Below are 15,754 nucleotides of genomic sequence, written 5' to 3'. Positions count from 1 at the left end.
GGGCAAGCACACAGCCCTGTTTCACTCCACTGGTGACCGGGAAGGCACTAGAGCATTGTCCACTATTCAGAATCTGGACAAATATGCTGTCTTGAATTTGACATACAATACCGAAGAACTTCTCTGGGCAACCAAATTTTGACATAATTTTCCATAAACCCTCACAACTAACAGTGTCAAAGGCCTTGGTCAGATCTACAAACGTTGTGTACAGACTTCTGTTCTGCTCCTGGCATTTCTCCTGGAGTTGTCAGGCAGCAAACACCATATCGACTGTTTGTTGGCCCTTTCTGAAGCCACACTGGCTCTCAGATATATGACCATCTTCCAGGTGAAGGACCAGCCTATTAAGGAGGACTCTGGCAAGAATTTTGTCAGCAATGACTAAGAGAGAGATTCCCCCTGTGATTGTCGCAGGACAATCTATTCCCTTTACCTTTATAGAGATGGGCAATGGAGGCGTCCTTGAACTCCAGAGGGATAACTTCCTCTTGCCACATAACCTGAAAAATTTCACTCAGCCTTTGTATGAGCAATGGTCCCCCTACTTTGTAAATCTCAGCTGGAATAGAATCAGCACCAGGCGCTTTGCCACATGAAAAGAGCCTAATGGCCCTCAAAACCTCTTCTTCAGTTGGAAGTTCAGCTAAGAAAGGATTAACTTCAACATGAGGTAAACAGTCAATGGCCTCAGCATTGATTGACGATGGTCTGTTGAGAACACTGTGGAAGTGTTCAGCCCATCTCTCTAGGATCATGTCCTTATCACTAATCAATGTGGCTCCATCAGCACTGAGTAGTTGTGATGCACCATAGGTTTTTGGTCCATAAATACTTTTCAGGGAATCATAAAAGTGCTTTGGATTGTTACTAACAGCATAAAACTGAATTTCATCTGCCCTCTTACTGAGCCAGGAATCCTGCATCTCTCTAAGCTTTGCTTGTACTTTGCTTTTAATGGAATTAAATGCTGCCTTCTTAGAGGTGGATGAACTATCCTGCTGGTAAATCCTGTGGAGTTCTCATTTTTCGTTTACCTGCTTCTGAATTTCCCCATCAGTTTCATCAAACCCGCCTTGGTGCTTGCAAGAGTTCTGACCCAGATGAGCAAATGCAGTGCTATACGTCAAATCTCTAAAAGCTGCCTGTTCCACTGTTGCCAACTATGTGTTGGCGCAACTTTTCCTCCAAGTCAGCAACAAACTGTTCACACTCAGAGAATTGCTCTAATTTGTTGAGATTAATTCTTCTAGTTATTTTGCCTTTGTGGGGAGGCACTTTTGATGAATGCGAATATTTAGCTTGGAAAGGATATGCCTACAATCAGTCCAGCGCTCTGTACCGCACATTGCCTTTGTCACTCTCACATCTTGTCTGTCCCTTCTCCTTACAATCACATAGTCTATTAGATATCAATGTTTGCTGCAAGGATGCAGCCATGAAGTTTTATTGTGTTTAGGTAAGCAGAAAACAGTGTTGGTGATGAGAAGGTCATGCACTGCACTAGTCTTCAGCAGTAAATGACCATTGCTGTTGCTGTTTCCAGCTCCATTCCTCCCTAGAACTCCCTGCCAAGAGAGTCTGGCAAGTCTGGTAGTCTGAGCCTACTCTAGCATTAAAGTCTCCCAGAATGATAAGCTTGTCGTCTTTTGGCACATTGATGATAGGGGTCTCTAGGTCTTCATAAAATTTTTCTTTAACCCAATCAGGGTTCATCATGGTAGGAGCATAGGCACTGATGATGGTGGCATGGCGTTTTCCTGCAAGTGGCAATCGCATTGTCATGACCCTGTCATTCACTCCTTTTGGCAGGCATACCAGCTTGCTAACTAGATTAGTTTTGATTGCAAAATCCACACCAGCTTCACAGTGCTCCCCTTCACTGTGCTCACTCCAGAAAAATGTGTATCCAGCTCCAGCTTCAGTAAACTGGCCTTCATTTGTCAACCTTGTTTCACTCAGGGCTGCTATTTGGATGTGATACCTGTTGAGTTCTCTTGCAACAAGAACAGTTTGTCTTTCAGGTCTACTGGATTTTGTGTTGTCTATAAGTGTGTGCATGTTCCATGTGCTGATGGCAAGTGGAATCATTTTTGCAGATGTTTTTATACCTTTTGTACATTTTTTTGTGTGTTTCAACCATAAAGTGGGATTCCCTGCCTGCTGCAGTAATCAGGCCAGGGTTAGGTAAGCAGACAATGTTTAGGGCACCTTTTATTAGCCCTCTTCCTCACACTAGGAGGTGAGCAGTGAGATCCTTAAAAAGCTACTAAGACACCCAGGGGACTTCCTAGTCCCACTGCTGCTTCCAATAAAAAACAACCCTATGGCCTGGGCCACCTGTATGCAGGGTTGTGACTACAGCTCCCGGTGTATCTGCACCTGCTGCTTCCTCACTTGCCTGTTGCCACAGGACTTTGAGGTATGATAGTAAAATGGTATGGGTGATGTCTTTTGATTCATGCAAACATTGGATTTAAGTGAGGCAGAGTTGTACCAAGCCATCATTCTCACTCCTTCCTCCAGAGTCATCATAGTCCAGTGGCAGGACAGAGTCAAGATGGCTGGCAATGACTCAGGATGCAGTGGATGACTTTGGCATCTTGGGTGTTTAACCAAGCTCTATGCACTCCACATAGCCTGCTTCAGCAGCTTTCACGGCCATTGGAACAAATTGTTCTCATCTGTCCATTCTACCAAAGGAAGTCTTCATATGCTTGGGCTAAACACCCCCCCTAACTCACCAATAGGTCTGAGACTCCTTGGTTACGCTCAGCCTGGTTTGGCCCATCTGCCAAAATGGTTTACCATGGTGTGGCCACTGCGCATGCTGCAGCTTCTTGGAGCCACAGGTGAAAGTTGGGTGGAACAGGTGAATGTCAAAGGTGGAAAAAAGCCCTGAAAAGGGTTCAGCAGCCATCACACCAAAGGTACTGGTCCTCCCTGAACACACCCTACACCCCAGCCTCAGAATCATGAATACCTGGGTTCCCAATCTTCCCCCCACCACCATCTTAGATATTTATTAGCTATGGACCCTAGGAAAGTCCCTTAATGCTCTGTGCCTCTGTTTCCCTATTTTACAGATGGGGTTACACTAGACAGATCCTAGGGCACCTTCCAGCTCTATAACCCTTCTTCCTTAAGCTGGAACCAGTTAGAAGAGGCTCCAGGTCCAATTACTAAATTTTCAGGGTGAGCATTTAAACATCAGAAAATACAAATCAGGGCTTGATCTAGCGTTTTGTTAATCATAAGACTTAAGGAAGAGATGGGGAAAATGCTGATGATGCAGATTAAAAGCGCATCCTGAGTGCCATTTGTTTTTAGGAGAGCTGGTTGTTAAACATCTACCAAGGCACTCCTGCTACTACCCAGACACAAGCAAGACAAAAACTGACTGAGAAAGCAGAGAAGTCTTTCTGTATGTTTGTTTTCTTTAGGGATAAAAATGGTTTTGTTAGTTAACGTGTTCCTAAGTCAACCACAAAATCATTCACATTTAAAAGTCTACAGAGTCACCTTTGAGTTAAATCAACTGGTCATTTTCATACCATCCAACAAGCATTAATTAAGTACTATACTGAGTGTTGGGATGTGGATCAAAGACAAAAATTAAAAGACGCCTGCTCTCCACTAGGTTATCTTCTACTGGGAAGGGCAGAACAGGCACATAGATAATATAATACCGAATAGGGAGTGAATGTGGCAAAGAAGATGGAAGTTTCAAAAATCTGAGCGGGCCTATTGACAGGCAGGGAGGCTTGTTAACAGCTGAGATCTAGAAACTAAGTAGAAACCCATCATGTGGGGGATGGCTAAACAAGTTGTGATTGTGTAAGCATAATGATATATTACTGTAAGACAAGATGAGAAGCACAGAAAGATATATATACTAAGAAAAGCTAAAGTAAGCAGAACCTAGAAAATAATATGCTCAATGACTTTATTGTTGTCCAGTTGTGTCTGACTCTTCCTGACCCCACTGGGGGTTTTCTTGGCAGAGACACTGGAGTGGTTTGCCATTTCCTTCTCCAGCTCATTTTACAGATGAAGAAACTGAGGCAAACAGGGTTAAGTAACTTGCCCAGAGTCACACAGCTAGGACGTGTCTGAGGCCAGATCTGAACTCAGGAAGATGAGTCTTCCTGACTCTAGAAAGGGCACTCTATCTGCTATGGCTATGTTGGTTCATTCTAGAAGAGAACCAAAATGACATCACCATGATAAACTCAAGTTGCAGTGTGTCTGACTGTGGCTGATCAAACCAATACAAGCTCAGAATGCTCTACCGCAGGTTGGGCACAGATAGTCCGTGTGAACGTTTGGGGTGGATACTCTAAATTTGTGCATCCTATGTTTACATGGCCAGGTATGTACATCAAGAAGAGCAAAGATAGAAAGAAAAGTTTCCATACATTCCAAAATATTCCCAGCAGCACTTTTTTTTGTGGTAGCAAAGATCTTCAAACAAAGTAGATTTCCATCAACTGGGAAGTGAACCTGAGCAAAATGTGGTATGTGAACAGAATTCAATGCAAAAGTGGCATGCCAAAAGACAGGTCAAATATGAGGAATTCATCACAACAGGGGAAGATCTATATGAATGGATGCAAAAGTAAAGAATAGATACTATAATCAGAGCAATGGAAATGAAAAGAAAAAGGGAAAGGAAAAGGAAAAGTTTAAAAAAGGAAAAGAAAAAATCAACTCTGTAACGTGCAATTATAATGACCTCTCTTGTCCTACAGAAGAACCAAGAAAAGGTGCCTCCTTCCCTTTGCAGCTGAAATGGAGGACTTTTTGGAGGGTTGCATACACTTCCAGATACAGTCAGTATTTTTTTTTTTTTTTAGTTTTGCTCAACTGTGTTATTCATTTTTAATTCTTTTTTTTAATCTTTGTTACAAGCGAAGAGTAACTGGCCAAGGGAGTGGGAAGGAATATATTCTGAAATGAACGTAATATAAAAACCAAAGAGATCCATAAAAATGTGACCAAAAAAATGTTTTAAAGGATTGTTCCCACAAACCTAACTATGAGTACTCGTTTGTCCCAGATAACGCATTCATTTTTAACCACACACACACACACACACACACACACACACCCTTCACCTTCAAGTTGCTGTATAGTTCTCCGAATATTGTTGGTGAATTTCTGCATGTTCATTAGGAACTCATCACGTATTAGCTGGATACTGTGGTATTCAACTGCCTCCCCTGGCAGTTTATCAATTGTGGAGCTTTCAGGAGGTGTCAAATCTCCTTGAAGGATGGGGAATGTTGAAGCTTCCGCCTTGTATTGATTGAAGGAGAGAGCTGGTATAAACACCTGAAATGTTCATTGATTAAGCAAATTACACAGTGTTGTTTCTCAGCTATTTCCAATCTTAAATTTTAAGATCCAGTTTTAAGTCCTTCCATTAAGTAGAAAGATTTGGTGGCATAGGGAATAGAAAGCAATCTTCAAGTCGGAAAGACCTGAGTTCAAGTCCTGCTAACCATGTGGGGCTTGGGCAGGTCACCTCGCCTCTGAGTCTCAGTTTCCTTATCTGTAAAAGGAGAGCGCTAGACCAGATTTCTCTATGAATTTTTCCAAATTTAAAATCTATGATCTTATGAATATTAAATGAAAACACAACTATAAATTAACCCCAAATCAGCACCAGGCAGGAATGAAAAAATATAGAGTAGATTTGAAAAAAATTAGGCTTGCATTTTAACAAAAATGGATCATACCACCTTCATTGTCACTAAATCTAACTCCTGTTTTACAGATGAAGAAACCGAGGCATAGAGCAGTAAAATGACTCATATAGGTAGTAAGTGAGATTGGAACTGAGTTCCTGTGACTCCAACACTCTTTAGGCACGAAATGCACACCTCCTAACTGTGCAAAACACTATCCTCGGGGCTGTAAACTTCTAGCTCATGGTTCTTCCTCGTCTCCCTTCACTTTAATCCATCTTCCAGACAGTTGCTAAAATGTCACCCTCTATTATTCAACAAACCTCAGATTATTAACTTTTAACTTTCAGATCAAGTATAACCTCCTCTTTGGGGGCATTTAAAGATCCTGCTAACCTGGGCTCTTCCTAACTTCCCTCCCTTCCTATACATAATTCCCCATCTCCAGGCACTTTATGGTCTACTTTCTGGTCCTCTCAGAGGATCCTCCATCTTCCACCTCTCAGCCTTTATACATCCTTTTCTCTCATGATAAGTGTTCTATCTCCTCTCCTCTGCTGCTTAGCACCCAGGGCTCACTTCCCACCTTCTGCAGCCAACTTTTCCCAGTTTCCTCAGCTGCTAGGGCCTTCCCCTCTACAACTGCTTCTGTCTAATCTGGATCCATAGACTCTTAAGTACATTGTCTCTCCATTAGGATGGGAGCTCCTGGGGAGACCTGGACATGCCAGGGACTGTGCTAAGTACTGGGGAATGTGCCTAATCTGTTTTAAAAGGTTTTAAAAGGCTGGAACATAGGCTGTCAGCCTATGAGTTGCAAGTCAATGATCCCAAAAGGATCTTGTGGACAATTTTTCTTCCCAGTGCATGGTCTTGAGACAGTCATAGGTGAAGGCATGTCCAGAAGGATGAGTGGGAAAGGAAATGACCAACCTCAGCTAAGGTCTCATACTGTAGCAATGCCTGAGGTATGGCAGAAGATTTAATAGTGATGAATTCCTCTAAAAAATTGTTTTAAAAAATTGCATATGGGGATAGTTGGTGACATAGTGGATAGAGCACTGGCCCTGGAGTCAGAAGGACCTGAGTTCAAATGTTCTCAGACACTTACTATCTATGTGACCCTAGGCAAGTCACTTAACCCTGATTGTCCGTATCCTATTACAATATCACACCATTAAAAAAATTAAACCTGGAAAGTGGCAGTGGGAGAATCTTCATCCATACTTACATGAAGCAAAATATCCTTAAGCATGTGTAGAATGTGCCCATTAAGGACCCCATACTCCAATCTTTCTGGCATGGTTTCCATAGCTTCATTCATGTCATTAGCTTCATTAATGGTCTCTGAATGGGGCAGTTAAAAAAATGAGATAGCTGAAAAGAATGGCAAATAATTAACATTTCCACAATAGTGGTTCTCTTTTTCTCCTTTCTAAACAGCTGCTTAATAACAAGGGTGAGACTAACAAAGAAAATTATGAAGCCAGTATATTTTGAGTACCTTAACAACTCAGGTTCTAAGAATAAAACTCTGGTTCCGCTACCATTTAGGGAGTTCACACACAAGCAAAAGAGGGAGAGCTACACATAATTATCCACCACAAGGATCTGGGGTGAATGCCAATGAACTGAAAAACAGGGACAGAAATCCTCTGTGAGGGTCAGAACAGTTTGATAAATGCCTAGTTTGGGGGCCAAACTCATCAGTGAAATAATGTCTCTGGTTCCATATTTTGTTAGAGATTTCCCAACACTCCACTGTAAAAGGACTAAGAAAGGAGGATAAAGACTAACAAAATATTGTTGAGTTTGGAGGGGGCCGAAACCTATGAAACAGCAGCTTCAGAAAAGTGGCAGGTACGGAAACCAGACCATAATGGGTTAAAAGAGACAAGACAGGAAGGAGGGGCAATGGGAAGGAACTGGAAGGCTAAAAAGAGGGAATAAAATTAAAAAATCAAGGCACGATCTCCACCGCCATGAGGAAGTTTGCAAGAATTTGGAGAGGTAAAATTACACCCAAGAACACTCCTAATAACTTGTTTTAATTTGGCAAGCATGTTCTGTGTGGTAGCTGTGTAAGAAACAAACTAAAATGTGCATACCTTTTGTGTTTCTGAGAAAGTAAACAATATTCTGATTCAGAAATTCTTCTGGAACAGAGTCAAAACACACCTGAAGGTACATTCGGTCAATTATTTGCTTGATGGTTTTCTGAAACACAGAAAACATATGGCTTTGACATAGAAATCTGTATATTTCTTGTACCCTTCATCCTAAGGGGAGGAAAAAAGTGAGACACCTTCGAAGAGACTGGTGTGATTTTCCGGTGCCCAAACCCCAGCACTATAACAAAATCCCTTGGAGGAGGAAGCCATAAAATTGGCTGTGAAATCTAACTTTGATCTTTCTGTTGGTTTGCTGACAACCTTGCGCACTGCAGCTGATTGGCACAGACATGCACTGGTTGTCTTCCAAGAGAGAAAACTTTCCTGGCCTCTGGGACAGGATACCAGTAAGGCAACTCTGCCCTCAATGGGGCAAGTGCCCATGCATCCTGACTGTGTGACCGTGAGCAATTCTCAGTGCCACAGACAACTATGACCCTAAACGGCAGGGAGGTTGAAATGGGTGGAGGGATATTTTTCTTCAGGAGCTCCCTACACCAACAAAATCACAAAGTCTAGGAAACAAAAGCAAAACTGCATTATTATCTTGTCCTTATATTAGATTGTAAGAATTCTTGAGGGCAGGCACCCCTTTCTGATCAGTCGTGTCTGGCTCATGGACCACAGTGTCCATGGGGTTTTCTTGGCAAAGATCCTGGACTGGTTTGCCATTTCCTTATCCAGTAGATTAAGGCAAACTGAGGTCAAGTGATTTGCCCAGAGTCACAGTTAGTAAGCATCTGAGGCTGGATTTGAACTCAGGTCTTCCTGCCTCCATGCTCTATCCACTGAGCCATCTAGCTGCCTTTGTGTCACCTGGCATATAGTAGGTGCTAAATAAATGTTTAATGACTATTGACTATTCTTCCCATCTTTATTAGTGTAATTATTGCATTTTCATAAAACTTCATACAAGGTGGCTATAGGCTACCATGAATTTCTATTCCACTCCCTGCCCTCCCCCTCCACTGAAATCCTCCTCCCATGCAGCAGTGTGGAGGGGGTCTTCTAGGCTATCCCTGCACAGGCAAGTTCTAGTAGGTCCCACCAGGAGACAAAGTACACACCTAGAAATAAACCATTCATCAGTCACCTGAGGCAGGGCACAGCTAAACTCCGACTTCTCACTAAATTGTCTACAAGGCCATCAATGGTTCCTCCATAGCAACCCTCCAAGGCCACGTTCTAGACCGGGGAAGAGAATCTTCACCCCAGGGGATCCTCACTCCTCCAGACACAGCAGAAGCAAAGGTGGGTCTCCGGAGGCTCCCCACCCATTGGAGGCAGAAAAGGGGGAAAGGGGGCACCCACCTTGACCAGGGGCTTTTCTTCTACTTCTTGTTCTGTGTTTGTACTTGTCTGAAGTGTTGATTCACTCTTTGGGACTGACTGTCGGGCTGGAAAAACAGCATTGAAAGGAAGATTGGTCATGAGAAGTCAGTTTTCCCACAATAATTACACAGGGATATTTTATGGGGCAAAAGTTGTGCATAAAGCAATTTAAAAAGGAAATGAATCCCATTTTTCTCATTGATTTGCATCATAACTGAAGACTGATTTTCTTGCATTTCTGAAGGATCTTCAGTAGAAAGAGCTGGTCCCTTCCACTTGGACCTTGTGTTCCCTCCCTCTGGTCAGTCCTTTACAATCATCATCATCACCCACAACTATTAATGACATTATTTGGATTATTCATATTAGATTATTTTGCTTACAGCATAGGGCAGCTAGGTGGTGCCATACAGGGCATAGGGCCTGGAGTCAGGATGACTCATCTCCCTGAGTTCAAATCCAGCCTCAGACACTTAAAAGCTGTGTGAGCCTGGGCAAATCACTTCACCCCGTTTGCCTCGGTTTCCTCATCTGTAAAATGAGCTACAGAAGGAAATGGCAAAAACACTCCAATATCTTTGCCAAGAAAATCCCAAATGGGGTCACAAAAAGTCAGATATAATTGAAATGACTGAACCACCACAACAAATGCTTAGAGCAAGAGGGAGGTTATAAGTGATTTGCCCAGGGTCACACAGTCAGTAGGTTTCAGAAGAACTTGAACTCTGATCTTCCTGCTCCAAAGCCAGCTGGTCATTACCAATAATGGACTGTGGGTAGCTCTTTAAATCTTTTTTTAAATTTTTTTTCCACTTGATTGTATTTTATAAAGATAGGTTTTAACATTCATTTTTCATAAGATTTCAAGTTCCAAATTTTTCTTTCTCCCTCCTCTTTCCCCTCCCCAAGAAAACAAGGAATTTGACACAGGCTACACATTTACAATCATATTAAACATATTTCATGTTGTGAAAGAACAAAAGGGAAAAACCATGAGAAAGAAAAAAAAAAAGATGAAAATAGTATCCTTCAATCTGCATTCAGACTCCAAAGTTCTTTCTCTGGAGGCAGATAGCATTTTCCATCCTGAGTCTTTTGGAATTATCTTGGATCACTGCGTTGCTGAGAAAAGCTAAGTCTACCACAGCTGATCATGGAGCAGTGTTGCTGTCACTGTGTATAATGATCTCCTGGTTCTGCTCATTTCACTTTGTATCGGTTCACATCTGTCTTTCTAGGTTTTTCTGAAATTTACAAGCTCATTATTTCTTATAGTACAATAGTATTACATTACATTCATATCCCACAACTTGTTCAGTCACTACCCAATGGATGGACATCCCCTCAATTTCCAATTCTTGTCCCCCACAAAAGGAGCTTGGTTGCTGTTTTATAACATAGTTTTAGATCTGGTACAGCTAGGCCACCTTCCTTTGCATTTTTTTCATTGATTTCCTTGATATTCTAGAACTTTTTGTTCTTCCAGATGAATTTTGCTATTATTTTTTTCCAGCTCTATAAAACAATTTTTGGTAGTTTGATTGGTATGGCTCAGAATAAGTAAATTAATGGAGGTAGAATTGTCATTTTATTATATTAGCTCAGCCTACCCATGAACAATTGATATTTTTCCAATTATTTAGATCAGACTTTCTTTGCGTGAAAAGTGTTTTATAGTTGTGTTCATATAGTTCCTGGGTTTGTCTTGGCAGGTAGACTTCCAAATATTTTATATTATCTACAGTTATTATAAATAGAATTTCTCTATCTCTTGCTGTTGGGTCACTCTTTAAATTCTGCAAAGTACTTTATATACATTTGGACCTCCCCTCACAAGGGAGACTGAGTGGTTCTGTGAACACAATACTGTCTTTGTAATCATTGAACTTGGGTTCAACTCTCCCTTATTACTTGTGTGACCATAGAGATATTCGGCTAATTTCACTTAACCTCTGGTTTAGACTAGGTCAAATATTCCTCATTTGTAAAAAGAGGGGGTTGTACTAAGATGATCTTTAAAGTCCCTTGCAACTCAAAATCTGTGATCATAGCTTTGCTTCTATATATAACCCTGTGAAGTAGGCATTATAGATATTACTGTACCCATTTTAAAGATAAGAAAACTGAGTCAAGGTTACAGGACTTAGTGTCCAAGGCTGGATTTCAACTCAGGTCTATCCTGATTCCACGCTGGTGCTCTGTCCACTGCACCACCTAACTGTCCCTCAAGTTACCCTCAAATCAATCTGCTCGGTTTCCTAATAACAAGCTTTCCTAAAGCAGGGCAATTGGGCAATGAGAAAAGGCTTCCCTTCTAAAGGCTTTCCCTCTGACTCCATTCTCGGTACCCTTCTCTTCCTCCACAACCAGTCTCCTTTCCTCCTGTGGCTTCAACTCTCATAGGACTTGCTCCTTTCTGTTCTGGACACCATCCTCTTCCCAGTTATCCAGCTTCATGACCTCGGTCATGACTCAGCCCTTGACCCTTTCCTTGGTTTCACTTCCCCTGTTTACTTGCCAAAGCTCATCCAGATAACATTATTATTCATTATACGATGCTTGAGCAATAAGACAAGTTGCCTTTAATTTCTCATCTCCTCAATCACCTATGAGGCACGAAACCGATATTTTCTTCTTTGCTGCATTTATTGTCTAAATATCATGTTAATTTTCACTACTAAGTCTTCCTTTTACGGTTTCTTTAGACTTCTGATCATGACATTGTTTCAATAATATTCACACAGCTGAGATCCTCACAACAATCCCAGAAAGCTGTTACCTCCATTTTACAGGTGAAGAAACTGAGGCAGATGGAAGTTAAATGACATGCCCAGAGTCACATTTGAACTCCTCCAAGCCCAGGACTCTATCTACCTGTTTTTTAAAGCACTTAGGGGCAGCAAGATGGAGTATTGAATAAAAGCACCAGCCCTGGAGTCAAGAGGACCTGAATTCAAATTTGGCCTCAGACACTTGACACTTACTAGCTGTGTGACTTTGGGCAAGTCACTTAACCCGATGGCCTCACCTCCCCACTCCAAGAAAAAAAAAAGAATGTTTTGGGAGGATTTTCAAGTTCCAAATTTGGACATTAATGTGTCTAGTTAATGTGTTCTGTCTCCTCAAATTAATCTTATATATGCTAATCTGTTTACCTGTTATGGTTGCCCATCCCCCAGAAGAATTCAGGCTCCCTGAGGGTGAAGACTGTTTTTTTCTGTTCTATCTTGGTATCCCCAATGCCACCTTGTACATAAACTTGCACATAGTAAGCACAATCCAACCCACCATGTTGGATTGGACTAGATTGGCCTTCAGGAAAGCTATACTAGCTCCATACTCCTGCCACTCAGTTTGGGGGAGGCAAGCTTACCAATGCATTCCTCCAAAAGCCAGGGATTTGCAGAAGGATGTTTAAACTAGTTCCTATGGGGGATGAGAGGGGCAGACATTGTTTCTATTCTAAGGAGCATGAAAAAGTGACAGCCATCCTTTCTTTGCTCATCTTTTCATCTGAGGGATGTAATAAAAGAGTTTTGGTACCTTTTGGGCTAGGAATGCAGATTCTGACACAGCAAACCAATTTTCTCCTCTGAAATCTTCTCAGAAAAGTGGGCATTTTTTATTTGTATGCCTGGTTCCTGGCATCAGAGCCAGTAAGATGCATGTGGCATTTTAGAAACAGAAATGCTTCTTTAAAAACATAAAGAGAGAGAAAAATCCTGGCCCTAAGTCCCTGTTCTTTGTATGACTGGCATGTAATCCATGACTTCTGCCTCTGAAATGATCACAAGAATTCTAGAATGCCTGAGGACATCAAAGGCCAATAGGCTCAGCTGGTTAGGTACCAAAATCTAATGAGGCAGAGGACGCTCTTTCCCTCCCTCTCTGGAGCAGTAAAATGGGCTACAAAGGGATAAATAAAGAAATAAGAGCCACAAAGCTAATCCAACTCATTGGGGTGACATCCAATACAATTTTAATCCTAACTAGCCACCCTCAGTACAGAGGAACAGGAAAAAGAACATGGACAAATCCAAATGCACCTCATTCATCTGACAGCTCCACCACTATTTCTAGAGAGATAGCTCAGCCCCATCACCCATTCTCTCTTGCTCCTCCTCTTGTATCAAGACAAGTGTTATCCCTTCTTTCTGGCAATGGCTAATCCCTTCCTCCCTTTGCCCTTGACATCTGCTATTCACAATCTGCCTACACCTTTCTGAGCCTTGGTTTCCTAGTCTGTAAAATGAGGATAACCCTACTTGCACTCACTATATCATGTACTCTGCACACTTTAAATATGAGATTATTATTGATCACAACCTTTCCTGCTTTCTCAGTGACTCTGAGCTTTAGTTTTTACCTTCCCATCTGACCACAAACATGCAAGGACTCCCTAGTTCCCCCAAAAAACCTCTTCCCTTGACCATCCCCAAGCTGTTCAGCTGTTTTCCCATCTCTCCCACCACTTGATGTCAAATTTTTGGTAAGAGATATCTATGCTTCTACTTCAACTTTCTTCAACTTACTCTCTTAACAGCTTGTAATCTGGCAGGATCTATGGAAATTCTCTCTTGAAGGTCATCAGTGCTCTCCTAATCACCTAATTTAATGACTTTTTCAATCCTCAATCTCCTGTACCTCTCTCTGAGGTGGGGTATAATGGAAAGAGGCTTTGGAATCTGATCCTCAAAACCTACCCTACACAACTTGAATGACCTTGGGCGATCTTTACAGGTTTCAGTTGAATGAAGAGGTTGGACTAGACACAGGATCTCCCCAACCCTGTCTGCTGCACACTTCCCTGCGTGTATGCTGCTTTGTCCCCAGGAGAATGTGAGCTTCTCAAGAACAAGCAAGGGATTGTTCTGTTTCTTACTTCAAATCTTCAAAGACAATGCATGCATCAACCTCAATATCAAAGTGCACATCCCGGGAAAGTACACTACCAAGGTAAGTGAACTTATCCATAGCATTCAGAACTTCTCCATTTGCTGTATCTGATGGTTCCATGTATGAATGGTGTGGTGGTAGCTGATGGAGCACCTGTGTTTAAGCTTTCAGGGAGGATGAACACAGGTCAGTTACCACACTGATGATAAATTCTCCAACTTGAAAAGGCTACAAGCCAAGACCAAAGTGGAGGGAGAGTTGGTGCATGATTTTCTGTTTGCAGATGATTGTGCAGTCAACGCAACCTCTAAAGCTGAGATGTAACAAAGTATGGATCAATTCCCTGCTGCTTGTGCTAACTTTGAAAACAAGATCATGTACCTGAACCACATAAATTTTCTGTTCTTTGAATTGCACATCTCAGGTTCCTTCAACTGATCTTCACGTAACGTGATGTCCAATCTCCTCAACAGCGTGGTTATCTGCATCTGAACACATTCCAGCTTGGCAATACCCTGCCTAAAATGGGGCATCTAAGATTGAATATAAGGCTCCAGACATGCTCTGACCAAGGAAGAAGATGACATAATCATCACTCCCCTTGTCCTGGACATTATGTCTTAATTTAATCAAATTGAACTGTTCTCTGTCCCAAGCCACCCACTTTCCCTGCCTCTCCCTACCTCCATTCCTCTATTCTACCTGTCCCATGAATTCCCCTCTTACACTCTACTTGTGGAGCTCGTATTTATGCTCAAAAGAAAAATTCAATACCCTTTCCTCCTGGAAACCCTCCCTGATTTCCCTTAGCCAATAACTCTCTCCAATAATACATTTTGGTGACATTCTAATATATTTTATTTAAAATTATAATTATCTATCCATTTGTCATATCATCTTAATGGACTGATATATCCTTGAGGACAGTCCACACATTTTATCTAACTTTCATTTCTCCCGTAGAGCCTAGTATAGTGCTCTGTGCACAGGAGGAGCTTAATAATTGAGTTTTGCTCCAATCATTCTTTGTTAGAAAGACAGATTCTACACTGGAAAATGATTCTCATGTTTCTGAAAAGGCATAAATAAGAACTGTGAGGCAGCAGGGTATAGTTGATGGAGAATTGGCCTCTTGAGTCTGGAAAATCTGAGTTCAAGTCTGCCTTCTGACCCACCCTGGGCAAATGACCTAACTTCTAAGTGCCCCAGGCAGATCCCTATCACTCTGTGCAGTAAAGAAGTTGTCAATAAAAATTGGAAGAGGGAGCTTCCTCACCTGGAAGTTCCCTAGATCAGTGGAATCCCACATCTGGAACCTGCCCATATCAGTGAGTTTCTGTTGTGGCTTGTCCTTCATTCTTGAAGAGGATCATGACATCAGGAAGGTGAACTGGATTTAAGTGAGGGAGGTCTGTGCAAAGTCACCAGCCTCACTTCATCCTCCAGAGCCATCTGAGTCCAGTGACCAGATATAGATCAGAATGACTGGCGATGCCCCTGCCCTCCTCGTAAGTTACTAATGGTGGCATGGAGGTAGAGTTGCTGGGTAGAAAGGGGTCAAGTCAGTGCTCTCTCAGGAGAAAGCTCATACAAATGAAAGTATCATTATTATTATCGAATCAAAACCATTCCTAGGAAATTCTCTAGAAGAAAAGCCACCTCCAG

The 15,754-nt window shown here is 41.9% G+C and overlaps 1 protein-coding gene across 1 annotated transcript in view; it reads right to left on the bottom strand.

Moving 5' to 3' along the window:
* DNAH10 (dynein axonemal heavy chain 10) overlaps positions 1-15,754 on the bottom strand; it is a 152,837-nt gene that overhangs the window by 131,996 nt on the left and 5,087 nt on the right. Inside the window, exons 3-6 of the mRNA XM_072600672.1 lie at positions 9,173-9,258; positions 7,799-7,907; positions 6,922-7,037; positions 5,118-5,334 (exon numbers count right to left, since the gene is read on the bottom strand). Coding sequence (XP_072456773.1) covers positions 5,118-5,334; positions 6,922-7,037; positions 7,799-7,907; positions 9,173-9,258 — 528 coding nt within the window. The remainder of the gene's footprint in view (positions 1-5,117; positions 5,335-6,921; positions 7,038-7,798; positions 7,908-9,172; positions 9,259-15,754) is intronic.

This window comes from Notamacropus eugenii, chromosome 4 (assembly GCF_028372415.1).
Source record: "Notamacropus eugenii isolate mMacEug1 chromosome 4, mMacEug1.pri_v2, whole genome shotgun sequence".
Taxonomy (NCBI): domain Eukaryota; kingdom Metazoa; phylum Chordata; class Mammalia; order Diprotodontia; family Macropodidae; genus Notamacropus; species Notamacropus eugenii.
This window is presented reverse-complemented; position numbering and strand designations above follow the sequence as displayed.